This window comes from Pyxicephalus adspersus, chromosome 9 (genome assembly GCF_032062135.1).
Source record: "Pyxicephalus adspersus chromosome 9, UCB_Pads_2.0, whole genome shotgun sequence".
NCBI lineage: Eukaryota > Metazoa > Chordata > Amphibia > Anura > Pyxicephalidae > Pyxicephalus > Pyxicephalus adspersus.
The window spans coordinates 1,023,499-1,039,460 of record NC_092866.1 but is presented as its reverse complement, the minus strand read 5'-3'; the positions used below and the strand labels follow the sequence as shown (position 1 = coordinate 1,039,460).

Below are 15,962 nucleotides of genomic sequence, written 5' to 3'. Positions count from 1 at the left end.
AGCCGCAGTCTCTAGCACTCTCCTGTGACATAGCCGCAGTCTCTAGCACTCTCCTGTGACATAGCCGCAGTCTCTAGCACTCTCCTGTGACATCACCCCAGTCTCTAGCAGTCTCTTGTAGTATGTATACCTTTCCTGCTATGTGCAGTCTCTTTGATCCCTTGTACTCCTCACACTATGGACGCCATCACATATGGGGGGGAAATTTTTTATAATGCACCAAAAACCTCCAAATAATGTCAGCCGCTCCTCAGCCGGCGTTATCTCATTTTATTGTCTGGTTATATCGCCTTCCGTGTCACCCGCTGAGATGATTTCTCTGCCGTCACCCATGGAGAAGTCTCTGCTCTCCGGCTGCATTGCTTTATTTAGGTGAAAGATGCCCCAGCTAACGGTGGGACCCTGAAAAGGCCGATTGGGGGGCAAATTAGACAAACAGGGCCGGGGTTTGGTATAGCATAGCAGTGAGGCCATTCAGAACTTGGATTGGTATAAACTGAGCAGGAAATCGAGCTGGGGTGCATTCATGTTCAGTGAGATTTATTAGCAGTCTCTAGCAGTCTCCTGTGACATGCAGCAGTCTCAGTCTGTGGAAGTCTTCTATACCTTGGTAGCAGCCTTCTGGGGTTTTCTAGAAGCCTCTAATAGCCTCTGCAACATGGCAGCCATGTGTAGCAGTCTCCTATACTATGCCAGCAGGTTCTAGCAGTCTCCGGTAACCAGAAAACAACCTCCAGCAGGCTACAATGCAGCACCGCTCTCTATCAGTCTCCCCAAACCCCCTTAGATTGGGAAGCAGCCTCCTGTAACAATGCCGCAGTCTCTAATATTCTCCTGTAACAAGGCCGCAGTCTCTAATACTCTCCTGTAACAATGCCGCAGTCTCTAATACTCTAATGCCGCAGTCTCTAATACTCTCCTGTAACAATGCCGCAGTCTCTAATATTCTCCTGTAACAAGGCCGCAGTCTCTAATACTCTCCTGTAACAAGGCTGCAGTCTCTAATATTCTCCTGTAACAAGGCTGCAGTCTCTAATACTCTCCTGTAACAAGGCCGCAGTCTCTAATACTCTCCTGTAACAAGGCTGCAGTCTCTAACACTCTCCTGTAACAATGCCGCGGTCTCTAATACTCTCCTGTAACAATGTAACAACCACTAACCTTCAATAGTCTCTAGGAAACATTGGTGAGGGCTGTAATCATCCAGGTAGTGCCTAGTGGCAGGACTGCAGTTCACCATTTCACCCAGTACAGATTCACCCAAGATCTGTGAATATCATGAAAATAAATGGGTGAAAAGTCTTTTTTTTGCGGTGTTAATCCCCCCCTCCCCCCCGGGCACAGCAATGGACATTTTGCAGTGCAGAGCCCCACTCACAACCATTGATATAATAATTGCCCCATTCTCATCACAATGGGGGCCCCCAGACTCTGCACACCTTCCACCTCCTCATTGGGTGACCCCATAACATTTCAGAGATCCCCTTACACGGTGACACCCGATCTGCAGGATATTAGAGTTTCCTTTGCTCCTGTAGTCACCCGTGTGAGGAGATGATATTACAGCGTGCGGATTCTGAGAATGCAAACACAAAATGAGAGATTTACCTGCCAAAGAATAAAGGCGCCACTGCCTAGATGTGAGACATTAATAGCTGACACCGTGCTGAGTAATTGGTGCTGTAACATTTTATAGGGGACTCATGCAAACCACGACCTACAAAGGAAGGATTTGTTTATTCGCTTCTGTCAAATCTGCTGAACATCCAACATTTGCATCAGCCAGCATGCAGTTTGGTTTTATTATTCTGTATTTGGGATCCTTAAAAACCCCAACTGATGAGCAGACAGCACACAAGGTTTAGGCAGAGTTCAGGCAGGGGGCGGAGCTAAGGCTCATCGATAGCAGTCATATCACCAGATATTGCTAACTGTCTCCTCCATCTCCAGGTCCCTCCGAGTGGTATCGCTACTTCCCCATTGCCCAGGGAAACCGCCAGTCCCCCATCAATATCGTAGCCAATCAGGCCGTCTTCAATGCCAGCCTGAAACCTCTGGTGGTGTCCTACGACCAGTGCACGTCCATCAGCCTCTCCAACAATGGCCACTCCGTCATGGTGGAGTTCGAGGACAATGACGACAAGACAGGTGAGAGCCAATGGTACATGTGAGATCTTCAGCACCAAAAGCCGAGCTCATGGAAATGATTGGACTGACATTGTAGCCGCCATTTTTATAAGACTTTCCCCATAGGGTCCAAAGACCACCGCATGGTCCTATAAACACCGGACCACTCTGCCTAATGCATTCTGAAAGCCAACTGACCTGGTCAGACACGCCCACTCCATGGTTAGCCCCCTCTATGGTAATACACGCCCACTCCATGGTCAGACACGCCCACTCCATGGTTAGCCCCCTCTATGGTCAGACACGCCCACTCTATGGTCAGATACGCCCACTCTGTTGTCAGACACAGCCACTCTATGATCAGACACAGCCACTCTATAGTCAGACACGCCCACTGCATGGTCAGACCCTCCTCTATGGTCAGACACACCCACTCCAGTGTCAGGCCCACTCTATGGTCAGACAGGCCCACTCTATGGTCAGACACGCCCACTATATGGTCAGACACGCCTCCTTTCCCTCTACTACCTGTGAATGTGATGTAGGTGTGTCCACTACTCAGCTCTGCCAACATAGAGCACTGCCTTGAAGTACAGTTAAAGGAGGAGGTTAGCCCTTTATGAGATGTGTGGCCCCATGTCATGGGCCCCTTTATGTTTTTCCATATATGTAATGAGCAGTATGAGCTCTGTTATCTTGCATACCTGGAGACGCCGTCACTGAATTCTGATTCACTTTCCTCCGAGATATCCATAATTGATTACATTCATCCAGAACTGGGCGGCCCAATATTTACCCAGCCGGTGAATAAACTGATTACAGAACTGAACAAGACTTCCCTACTTTTCATTGGATGAAGATGATAACCAATTACAACAAACTTATAGAAATGTTAAATAATGAGGTTCACTGATAGACCGATAGCAGTGATGGGAGGAGCTCAGTGCTGCCCCCTATGGGAGTCTCAGCTCTCCATAGACTACAATATCCTTCCCCAGCCCCCCTTCATTGTGTTACATTGTATCAGTGATTGTCAGGTGTAGGATCAGATGTCAGGGTTCAGCACATCTCTGGGGTTAGATGTAGCAATCTTTTCAGATTCTTTTTAGAATGTTGCAAATCTGACCCCAATTTTCTGTTTATTTCTGCAGTGATCACTGGAGGACCCCTTAATGACTCATACAGGCTCAAGCAGTTCCACTTCCATTGGGGCACCCAGCGCCATGAGGGGTCCGAACATACAGTGGATGGGAAGTCATACCCGTGTGAGGTGAGGGATGGGGTGATCCTGGGGGATTTGGGGGAAAGCCAGAGGTGATGGCTGTGATTGGGTAATTCTCTAATAAACCTATCATGATTATGCTGTTGTCTGATTGGACGGGGCTCTGACACACCAAACAACCTAGTTTGACCTTTTTACTTGCAGCTTCATCTCGTTCATTGGAATGCAAAATCATACGCCACGTTTGCAGAAGCGGCTGCTGCGTCTGATGGTTTGGTGGTCATCGGGGTCTTCCTAGAAGTGAGTATTCCCATCCAATCACAGGTCACGTAGACAGATCCCTTTCTTTCCGACGCCTGGATCTTATGCAGAATGTCTTATATTACAGATCGGGGAGGAGCACCCAGACCTGAACCGGCTCACCGACGCGCTGTACATGGTGAGGTTTAAGGTGAGAGAAGTTTTTGGTTCTTTTAAGTTAAATTTAGGTAAAATTGGGCAACACTTCTCATTGGAAGAACGATTCCAAAAATCCATAAAATAATGATGGGGATTATGGCCGCCCTTCTCATGTGAGTCAAATGGTCAGACAGCGAGCGAGGTTGGTTGGTGCCCTGGAGTGGACAATGGCCACCAGTACCCTTGGTTGGGAAGTGTCTGGAGCTAAAGCAAACAATGGCTACCCGTATCTCGACTCTGAGTTGTCACCCCCAGATCATACAATGTCCACCAATACCACTGGCTGTGAGTTGTCACCCCAATATCATACAATGTCCACCAATACCACTGGCTGTGAGTTGTCACCCCAATGTCACCCCAATATCATACAATGTCCACCAATACTACTGGCTGTGAGGTGTCACCCCAATATCATACAACGCCCACCAATACCACTGGCTGTGAGTTGTCACCCCTTTAGGTGCCGGCCCCCATTATGTCCAGCTATAATTGTCACATTAGCCTCCAGTATTCTCAGCTGGGTTGTCACCTAGGATCGGAGTCATATCTCAGGTAAACCTTCTAATCTCAGGTGAGATATTGACATTGGGAGCTGCAGGTGATAGCGGCCACTGCCCAATTCTATAAATATTGGGTATTGTTCACCATTGTACGGCATTCCTCCCAAACATATAGGTGAGCTGATATATGAGCCGCACCTCTCTATATTGTACAGTCATATGGAGGGTTCACAATATTGCCCCCATCACCTGCCCCGGCTCTGATTTCACCCCCCCCCCATTTATTGTATTCTGCACCTTAAACAAATGTACAACGTCACAGCCATTGTGTGCCCCGCATTGTGCGCTCCACTGACGGTATTTACGGAAAAAGTGCGTTTTATTCTGATGGTTTCTGTGTGTTGGCGGCTAAAGTTACAAAGAATTGTCATCTCGCTCGGAAAATTCTGTCCTTTGTCATCGTTCCTGGAGGAGGAATACGATTCCCATAGATCTCCGGTGACAAGTATGGAAAGGTAAAAATGACAAAAAACAATGCCGGGACATTGGAAGAAGGAGGCGGATCTACATTCACTGGGTACATTCACCCCACGCTATATTCCTAGCAGTCTGTAGGTCTGCAGCACCCCGCTGTGTTCTCCTCCATAGGAAAGCAAAGTGGCCATTCCCAATTGGTCGTTCATCAATCAGCCAGGGATAAGCACAACTATTCATCTTGATCATCTAATGTGAATCCTAAGACTCACGCAGAGCATTTAGGACTTAGAATATTGTGACAGTGTGAACAGAAACTTCTGTGTGGTGCCAAATCCTCCTGGTGGTGGGGAATGCAATCTGGGGATGTTACCCGCAGGGGCCACAACTGGCGGGGTGACTCTTTAGCAGCTAATAAAAAGTGTGACATTAGTCGGAATGAAGCCCAGCGGTATCTCCAGTTTAAATCAGAAGTCCATTTTCTTGGTCACAGCCTGAGTAGAGAAGCCACCCCCTGCCAGCATTCTGTATAGAAAGACCCTAATTCTCTGTGTGGAAGCAGAGGTCTCTCTGTAGAGGTCCAACCTACCTTATGCTGAGTAGGGAGCTAAAGCTCAGGAGGAGCCTGAGATCTGGTGGGTGGGGCATTTTGACTTCTGCAGAGAGGCCACTGCTTCCCTGCTTTCTGTTTTTGAGTGCTACATTGCAAGAGCGAAGATAATGGTGAGTGCTTTCATAATACTAAGAAACTCGGGGCATTTCTCCGGTGGTCAGGGAAGGTACAGGAAGTATATGGGCCCTTATATATAATGAAGCTGCCTCTTTGCCTAGTTTGGGTAACATTCAGGTGGATAGAAGAAATAAAAAAACATCATTTCCTTTGATTGTTCGGAGCCGCTCTCTTATCTGACGGGAGCGCGGCCTAATTGCCAGGACCTTGGGCTAATCGCAGAATAATTGCGGCCATGATGGATTTTTCCCCTATGAAGGTGTGGGCGGACTCATTATGCAGCACAGGTCAGCGAGATATTAAAGGAGGGCACCATCCTACAGGCACAGACACATTGGGCATTTAAAGAGGACCTGTCATTGATTTACAGTTCAGCATAGTCCAATGAGAAGCAAACGGAATCTGCCAGAGATCACTAAACACATGACAGAGGTTCTAGTCCTTCTAGTAACCCATCGGGTCCGACAATTTATCATTTCATTCTCTTTCAGGGGACCAAAGCCCAATTCCACAACTTCAACCCAAAATGCCTCCTGCCAGAAAACCTGGACTACTGGACCTACCCCGGCTCTCTGACCACTCCACCACTCAATGAGAGCGTGATCTGGATGGTTCTAAAACAGCCAATCAGTGTGTCAGAAAAACAGGTGAGAGGGACCATCAGAGGGGATTGGGCAGCTCCTATGGCAGGACTGTCATGTGACCACACAGCGGCAGCCATTACAATCCGAGGGGGTGTTGGGAAGGAATGGAGATGCTGCAGGATAGACATGACACTGACCTAAAGATTGGGGGCCCCAATCTCCCCACCCAATCAGACCCATAGATAATGATTGGGGGCAATTTACATCCTCTATGCCAGGGATGGGGGTACGCGGGTTGGGTGTTCGATGCCAACTACACCATAGCCAATGATTTCTTCTTTCAAATCGGTTCCCCATAATTCATTTCCATTTGTCAGATCACAGATTACTTTCCTAGCAATAATATTCCCAAAAAGTTTATAAAAGTTCCCAAACTTTAAATAAATAACTTTATCCAAGTTTATTTGCCAATCCCAATATGGCTGCCAGACAGCTCTGGGCCCCTTCACCCGGAGTTCCATGTTACACCCTCGGTGCAGAAGATGAATAATTATTCCCCTGGTGAATCCCTCTCCCTTTTTGCACTGAGGTCTGGTGGCCGGGTTGTTGGCATTTCACCCCCTCGGTGCTGGCGCAGTACTGAGCCTCCTCCCCCCCCCCCCCCCCCCGGGGTAGTTATATAATTCCCCTCCTGGACCTGCTGAACATTCACATGTGTGAGAAGATTAAACTTTGTACCAGATTGCGATTTAATGAATGAATTAACCTGCAATGGTTTGTTTACCTTCAGATTGGGGAGGTGAAGGGAACAAATAATTACCTGCACTGTGTGAATGCTGCACTGGTCTCTGTGTACAGGGGTGGAGATTATTCATCCAGGAATTCATGCCATGGCATTGTGCCACAGGGTCAGCACCGTGATACTGTCTATATGGAACAATATGTATAAGGTTGGGGTGCTACACCTCGCCCCCCCCCCCCCACCGAATCTACAAGACACAATGGACCCGATATAATAAAGACTGGAGAAGCCTGTCATGGGAGAACCTGTGTGATCCAGCAACCCTGGAATGGATCTGGTTCAGAATTGCCAACTAATAGCCAATGATTCTTAGGAAGCCTGTTTGCTGCTGGATCTCCCAGGTTCCCCCATGATAGTCAGTCTTCTCCGGTCTTGGAGGCTCAGTGTATGTAATATGTTAGAAGGATTCTTAGAAAGAGAATTATCACTATTGCAACTTTTCCATTCATCTTCCACCATGGGCAGACCCAAATCTTCCAGAAATTCTGGTTCTCCCACATCCGTGCCTACTGACGGCATGGAAGCTCACTTACCCCGGGGCAAGAAGAAATCTCCCCTCTATAGAAAGGAATCTGCAGAGACATAATTCCAGCACAGCGTTGTAACACAGAGATAGAATTCACTATGAATCTTCTGCACCCCAATCCTGTATAAATATATAAATGTTCCATATAGAGAACTCTCCTCCCAATTATTCACTGTAATATCAATACAAAGCACAAGGGGGCGCTCTGTGTCAGGGGGAAAAGAAGTTTAAGCTCTGGATAAGGAAGGGATTCTTCACTGTAAGGGCTGTGAAAATGTGGAAGTTTATTTCCCTTCACTTCCAGCCTCATTTCTGGGAACTGTAGAAACAGGAAGTGACCAAAATCTCCCCCAAGGGGACATGGACAGCAACCCAAATCTTAGACTATCCAACCCCTCCCCAGTTTGTTCACATAAAAAACACAATGGTTTATTCTAAGAAAGTTTTCTTTTTTTGGCAGATGGAGAGATTTCGGAAAACGTTGCTTTTTAACGGAGAGGAAGAAGAAGAACGGATCCACATGGTGAATAATTTCCGCCCACCGCAGCCGCTGAACGGAAGGAAAGTTCAGGCATCATTCAAGTGCTGACATCACACAGAAATTTCACACCAGAACAGACCAAATTCACCATTGTGCTGGGCCCCTAGGGGCCACCATCTATCTTAGGGACTGTATGGATTGGCTTTAGGTTTGAGATTCTTCTGAATCATACAGAATTCATTGACAGCTGTATTTGACCTGCAGTTCACCTCCTTCTGGTCTGTTTCCAGCAGGATTCTCATAGGGTTGTATAGGAATGCAAAGTAAAGCCCCTCCATAGGGCCCCCAATCTGTTGTATGATTTCTCAGATGCTGCAGAGCTCCTCCTGCTCACATTTCTTTCTAAAATCTCTGCAGGAGGAGGGCTGGAAATATTACATCCCAATATATTCCAATAGGACGTCCACTAGGGGGCCTCTGACAACCCTTGGACCAGTAAGCTGGTATCAGCGCCCCCTAGTGGATGCTTCATAGGAATATATGGGGAATTCATAGTTAGAGGACTAGATACCCCACCAGGTGCTTCTGCCAGGCACTGAATGCCATGTGTGTGGGGTCATAGATAACAGGGGATCAAACCCTTCTCCCTTCATACATACATACATACATGGGGTGGGGGGGTCTCACACCCAAAGTGCACACCCCATCCTACCCAACCAAACCTTCCTTCATCTTCCCACCAGCAGGGCAATGATAGCAGCACAGACAGTCCATCTTTCAGGCTCAGAGGTCACTGCCACAAATCTGGATTTCTGTTTCTATTGCCTATTACTGCATGTTAATATTATATTTATATAGAGGGGGGTAGAGTTTATTAAATCAATGGGGGAGGGGATAGTACAGCTTCCGATGATTCTAAATCTTAAAAATTCACTTAAAGGGAAAAGCTCGGTCATTTGGTAAGATTCACCATTGATGGCGGTGGGGTCACCGGGTTCAGTTCTGGAGATCTGCTGACAAACCCCAATATTATATAAGGATCCGGGGATTGGGGTTTCCCTTTAAGTCTCACCTTCCTATCATACATTGTGATATTTTAGCCGCTGATGATTTACAATGATCTGCGCAATGATTGGCTCGCGGCTTCCTCCAATCTGATGCAGCAAATAAATTGTTTTTTATCTAAACGTTGTATTGTGTGATCTCGGGATATCTGTACGTCTGTATGGAAGCGGATTGGAAATCATTAAGTGGACCTGTCACTGCATACACGGCAATCATGTAAATTGCATTACAATCACCGGGACAACCAATGCGATCGCAATCAATCAGCAACAATGAGGCCGAGTTCACCGAGTTCCATTGATCAGAATTCCATCAATTTTATAGTCAGACAGCATAGATTGCAGGCTCCGCCCTCTAATCCCCCCCCCCTGATAAAATACCCGGGCGGCCTTCTTCTTGCCCCAGCCTGGGACAGATTTAAATCAGGGCCCTGGACAAATATGCAGTTGGGGCCCCAATTGCTCAGAATTCAATCACCATGCACCCCTGGCCATCTTGTCAGCTGGGGCCCTGGGTTCGGTGGGGGCCCTGAGCCATTGCCCTAGTTGCCAGGCCGGTATGGTGACCACAATTCGGGGTCCTGCAGGTGGAAGTTTTAGCTCCTGAATCTGCAGATCCCTGGCACTGCCCCATAGAACTCTGATAGTGGGGCCTCAAAATAAACCATTAGGGGCCCCATATCTCTCATTGTTTGTATTGATTCACAACAATCATACAGAGACCCCCAAACTCCCCATTCATTGTACCCGGATATTTACCCGCAGTGCCCCATAATCCTGTGTGTGGCCCCATAGAAGTCACATGACTTGGTAATGATCAGATTATTCCCCATTATCCTCCAATTATTGCCTCCGATTCCCCTCCTGCCTGACCCGAAAGACGATCGGTGTTGTTTGGTTTCATTCGTCACCTCGTCGTTCCTGACAACGCGGCCGTGAAAGTGGAGCTGAGCACTCGATCCGGGGTGTCACAGCACGGCACCGACCCATCACCTCTGATTGGCTGCAGGGGTCAGATTTCCAGATATCACCGATTTATTTCTGATCTTCTAAAGGGTTCCTCCAACCCAACACCACAAAATGTCCTGGAGATGTCACAAAGTTCATCGAAGACATAACACGGCACGCATAACATGCTTTCAATATAATAAGTCCTGGTGATCCTGCCATGAAGATCCTGGTTCAGACACTTCCTGTTTAGGTGACAACATTATTTCCCTGTCTCCCAATTGTGCTCCTGAGTTGTCATGCTGTACCATGGACATTTTATGGAGAACACAAGTGACAACTTCTGTACACATTACACAAGCATAGCCCACTGTTGTCACCATGCCAGGCAGCCATTGCTGTAGACAGGAAGTGGTTGTAATAGAGGTTTACATCCTTTGTGGCCTCTGGCACTGGGAGGGTTAATGGAATGGGGCCCCTGGAGTGTGAAGGAGGATCCGGTGTCCCCTATAAATATTGCAGGTTGAAGAAATCCCCCCCCCCATGCTCTCTGTGTCAGTGTTCCTGGTGATATTTTTGGAGGCTTTACATTTTTTGATGTGGCCCCCAAGGACAAAACTGGGGTTATTGGTGGGGTTAAGGGGGTAGAGGTGGGGTTGAAGCAGAATAAATACATACATTGGGGGGGCAGAGATAATTTGTCTTTATTACATATGCAGAATCTGCTTCCTGCTCATTAATGCTGCACAATGGCTATAGGGGCTGCTGACAACCCTCCCCCACATCTGAACAAACCAATCACCTGGCTGCCTCAGTGATCCATTGGCTTTAATACTCCTCTGATATCTCTGACTACAGGTTCTCTTTAATCACTGGCTCAGCCTCATGCTGAGTCCTCCCCACCAGGCACAGAGATGAACAATAAAATATAAACATGGAAATATGGAACAGCAAATGTTCACAGTCTCATCAAAGGTGACACACAGAAAGATTACAATAATAATATATAGGAGCTGCATTGATAACATTCATTAATGCTCTGATCTATGGATCTGTGGGATCACGTGTGCGTTTGGGGGGGGGGGGGTCACTCCAGGTACACCTCCACCTGAGGCCCCTCATACAGGTGTTCTTATTCCCTGGGGATATGATGTAATGACAGTGACACCTGGTGGCTTCTTGCAGTAATGACACTGACATTTTCTCTCTTCCATTATCCATGTCCTGAGTGATCAGAGATCTGCCTAGAATTTGAAGTTGAATTAAGTTCTACTGGATTTCACATCTTAAAGTGTCTCCAACGCCCTCCTAATACTCTCTGAGCCAATCAGAATCCTCATTTCCCCAGAGGTAACTGTTAGGGATTAGGGGTAAAGACACCTGGACTGCAGAATGTAAAATCCTGGCAGATGAATCTGGACATTGAATTTCGGATTATTTTGCCCAATGTGAATTGTGATATACCAATCGGGGTCACTGAGAGGAAATCTAAAGCATTGGGCTAAAGGTTTGGCAGTGACACAAATATTGAGTTTTGCAGACTTTGTGGCTTCAGGTTCTGTGGTGACCAATCGGATTGTTTTTAGAGGGACCAGATGAATAGAAATTAATTCGTATAGTCTAAAAAGTTACATTTATCCCAGAAATCTATTTCTAATGTATATTTCCCCCAGCACACAATGATCAGCTGACTTCATTCCAATCTGGTCATGTGATCAGCACAGGTAAAGGTGTGAAGAGCTGGAATCATTCTGACTGAATTATAGGGCAGACAGAGTGCTATAAATGGCGGGATGATGAAATCATTGTGTCCAAAGAAACTCATGCAGCCATCATTATTCTGCATCAAGATGGCCCCGTATGCAGGGAAAGTGCTGCTAAGAATATTGCACCGGAACCATTTACTGGGTCATCAGAACTTCAATGTGAGGCCTCAGCACCAGGAGCTGAATAGTGGCTGGATGTGAGGGGCTCTGCATGGACAGGTGAAGATTTTGGGACAATGGCAGCAAAGAAGCCGCCAAGATAAATCATCCAGGACAAGGAAAGTGCAAGGATTGGGCGGGACATTGGTGCAAAGGTATTTTCCTGACTGTTGGGAACATCTGGAGGAGAAAAGGTGATCACCGAGTCCTGCAGGGCATCCTGAGACCATCCATGTGCGGGGCTTCTCATCCAAGGGGGGCTCCATCACAAATCTGGCCCCCCCCCCCCCCCCCCATGAGTATAGAATGAGATCCCTCAGGAAGATCTCCCAACAATCCATAACAATCTGGTGATCATTGTATTCCCAGCATGGCGGACCCAGGACATAGGTGGCTCAGAGATCACAGAATTGAAAGTTTGGATCTGTGGCCAGGAAACTCTGCAGATCCGAATCCTATGGAGAACCTGCAGACAAAAGCAGATGGACAATCAGAAGCCACAAATTGTGATCAACTCCGAGCACCAACAAAGCGAGAATGGATCACCATCATCTTTATCTATTACCTGCTACCATAAGGACCCCAGAATGGGAATTGGAAGTCCGCCTTTTCCTTTTGTTTAATAGAGAAGGAACGGCTATTCCAATCTTCCACTTCCACCAACCAATCAAATTCTCCAACAAACTTGGACACACCAATAAGCAATAAGGCAGTGAAGGACTTTGTGAGTGGAACATGTCCATGGTGCTTCATCCCCTGGACCTGCATATACCTGCTATAATATATTATATAATATATTGCTAAAATATTACGCCTAATTCTTCATTATGATTAACATGTTTAGGAAACATTATTATCAAACACATCATTATATCAACCAATACCCAGATTCATTCATGTAACCAATATTGCTGAAAACTATTATTCCCCCACAGTCTCCTAAAACGTTCTCTTTGGGGTACTTTGGCGCAGATTTTTCCTTGGTACCTCTTTTTGATTTTAAAGTACATTAATTACACTATTTTCAATTATCTTGTTTCCTCATTTCCCTGATCTCAACAATCCCCTGAAGAAGTTTTTTTGGCGAAACGCGTCGGGACCCTGAGACAAGTTTAGAATTTTGATCACCATTCACCAAGTATAAACACGGTATTTTTTTATTCTGTTCATGATTTAATTATGTCATAAAATAGAAGTTCTATGGTAATATTAGGACCACATATCAATAAATCAATAAATGTTTATATTTTTATTATTTTTTGCCCCAAAAGCCTACTCACTTTTCTATCCTCTCTTTCTAATCATACCCAACAAGGCGAGGCAATAATCAGATATAAATTCTATTGTTACCTTTATTAATTAATAAAACCCCTCCTGACACCTACTGACCCCAGAATGAGATTGGCCTCAATGTTGGCCCTGAGATCAGTTTTTATATCAATGGATGAATGAATCCAGAAATCTCTATATTTAGGAGGTGCCATGTGTGGCTATATTATTATCCATGCCTACACGTGAACGTCTTATACATTTCTGTGCCGCAATATTCCGGAGATAATGATAGATGGGTCCATTGAAGTGTATGTGGTGGCCCCGTACTTGTGGGCTGGAGGGTGAATATGAACCACAGGATTCCCCCCTCCTATTGTATGATACTTCCCCCACCTCTTAGATTGTAAGCTCTTCGGGGCAGGGTCCTCTCCTCCTCCTGTGTCAGTGTCTGTATCTGTTTGTCATTTGTAACCTCTATTTAATGTACAGCGCTGTGTAATATGTTGGCGCTATATAAATACTGTATAATAAAAATAATAATAATACTTTGGATCTTGGTAAGTATAAATCTGTAGAGGGGGTGGGTGGCTTAGGGAGGGTCAGGGAAAGGGGGGCGGAATGCAATTTTGGGGGGTTTCCAAGTCCTATTGTCGGGATTTAATACTTTACAGATTATAGTTGTGTATATTATTATTAATAAACAGTATTTATATATCGCCAACATATTAAGCAGCGCTGTTCAATAAATAGGGGTTGCAAATGACAAACAGATACAGACAGTGACACAGGAGGAGGAGAGGACCCTGCCCCGAAGAGCTTACAATCTAGGAGATAGGGGAAGTAACATACAATAAGAGGGTGTATAAAAATAATGTCCGGCAGACTGGGGATCATTTGTAAATATCTGCCAGGTGTTACGGGCCCAATCTACAATGGGTCTAGAGCACAGCGAATGGATTTCCTCATACCTGGTGATCAGGTGTTATAAATAGATGATCTGGCATTAGCATGTAATACATTCCATTGGGCTCTAGGTGGCGCTCCATGCCCACTCCATGGCTGGTTCTGTGTTCTCTGATATAATAAATTGTAACATGTATGGCAATCACAGATTATTATACAATGACACATGTGTGCTTATATGAATCTATTTCCATTACTGTAGCATAAAATGGTTTATTGACAGTTTTGGAGATTCTCTCTGGTGGCCGGCAGTGTGTCAGGCAGTACAGTCAGCACTTCTGCTGAACATCTAGGATCAGATCAGTCGCTGCCAATCTGTCTGATTGGACAAGAAATGTTTTTGTTCTGCGTTTTATATTTTTTATAGATTGTACTGCAGAGTTTTTTGCCGTTGTCATCACCCCATGGTGATCCTCTTGGGCCATTTTACCGAGACCAATCCCAATAATTGCCCTTCCAGGGGTCCCAACTGACAAAATGGCATATTTGCCCATCCATGGGCAGTAAGAGGAGCCACACACAGCCATGTACAACACTGCAGTATATGTCAGAGCTATGATTACGACACAAGAGCTGACAATCTACATCTACTGTTTGTTCCGTACACTAATACAGAACACACGTGACACTCCGATCCCGGAACATGTCATGGACTTTGTTATATTGGTACAGATTGTACTGGGGGAGAGGTCACCGGTGGCCCCCGACTGCCCGGATCCGAGGATTGCATCAGAACACTGGCACGTGAGATACGGACCAGAACCGGGCCTGGACCCTGCTGTGCCCAATATGAGGGGCCCCCACCATCCCTGTGCTGGGTTCCTGGGTCTGTACCCCCGCTGTGCCCATTATAAGGGGCCCCCACCATCCCTGTGCTGGGTTCCTGGGTCTGTACCCCCACTGTGCCCATTATGAGGGGTCCCCACCATCCCTGTGCTGGGTTCCTGGGTCTCTGTGATCTCTCCTATTCTCCATAGCCAATAATAGGCCCCTGGGCAGAACTGACTTGGGGCCCCTTTATAGGGCCCTGATGCAGCTGCACACCTTGCACCTCCCTATGTCATCCCTCTTCCCAGAAATATTACTCTCACGTTTCTCTCAAGTTACTCTCAAGTTTGGGAAATCTTTGTTCTGTGTCCTCGGTGACAACGTACAGGAAGTGCCGGTCTGGGCAGAATCTTTCAGGTTCCAGGCAGCTTAGATCCTATTTTCCTGATGGCATTTGTCATAATTTTCACCTTTGTTGCATCTACAGCCAATCTATCTGCCAATTCCTGTCCACATGACCCCCAGCAGTGACCCCATGGCATTTCTCCGGGCCGGTTCCCTGTTGGTGACAACGCTGGACCATGTCAATGTAATGTGTGCTGGAATAATAACTTGTAGTCACTCTTGTGTGACACGGTGACAACACAGGAGCTCAGTTTGGAGACAGGGATGGAGTGTTGTCACCCCATATTAGGACAATCTGTATCTTCAGCTCCATAACTGCGCCCTCTTGTGGTGCCGCACACATTGGGTTAACCCTTTATTTTCCTCTATTTTGGGAGAGTCAGACGGGGGAAGATGACAGGTTCTCTTCATGTATGGAAGAATTTGGTTGCCGCCATAACAAACGTGAAATCGTTTAATGTTCAACGCCGACTATGAGCTCCGTGCAATCATTAACTTTGTCCTGAGACGTGTTTTTATTATTAATCCGAGCATCATGTGCACAGCACGCCACCCGATAATCATTAATCGCCAAATAAACTCATCGAGAGCGCCACCGGGGGACCAATCACAGAGAGCCAGGGAAAAGAAAGGATGGGACTGGCTCAGTGATCTCTGTACAGCACTATGGTATATGTCAGAGCTATATAAATGTATAATAATAGTGTGTGAC

The 15,962-nt window shown here is 46.4% G+C and overlaps 1 protein-coding gene across 1 annotated transcript in view; it reads left to right on the top strand.

Annotated features, from left to right (window-relative positions):
• The window catches only part of CA7 (carbonic anhydrase 7), a 12,331-nt gene extending 3,239 nt beyond the window's left edge, over positions 1–9,092 (top strand). Inside the window, exons 2-7 of the mRNA XM_072422505.1 lie at positions 1,951–2,148; positions 3,279–3,397; positions 3,554–3,649; positions 3,738–3,800; positions 6,004–6,159; positions 7,885–9,092. Of these exons, the coding sequence (XP_072278606.1) occupies positions 1,951–2,148; positions 3,279–3,397; positions 3,554–3,649; positions 3,738–3,800; positions 6,004–6,159; positions 7,885–8,013 (761 nt within the window). The 3' untranslated portion in view covers positions 8,014–9,092. The remainder of the gene's footprint in view (positions 1–1,950; positions 2,149–3,278; positions 3,398–3,553; positions 3,650–3,737; positions 3,801–6,003; positions 6,160–7,884) is intronic.
• The last annotated feature ends 6,870 nt before the right edge of the window (positions 9,093–15,962 follow it).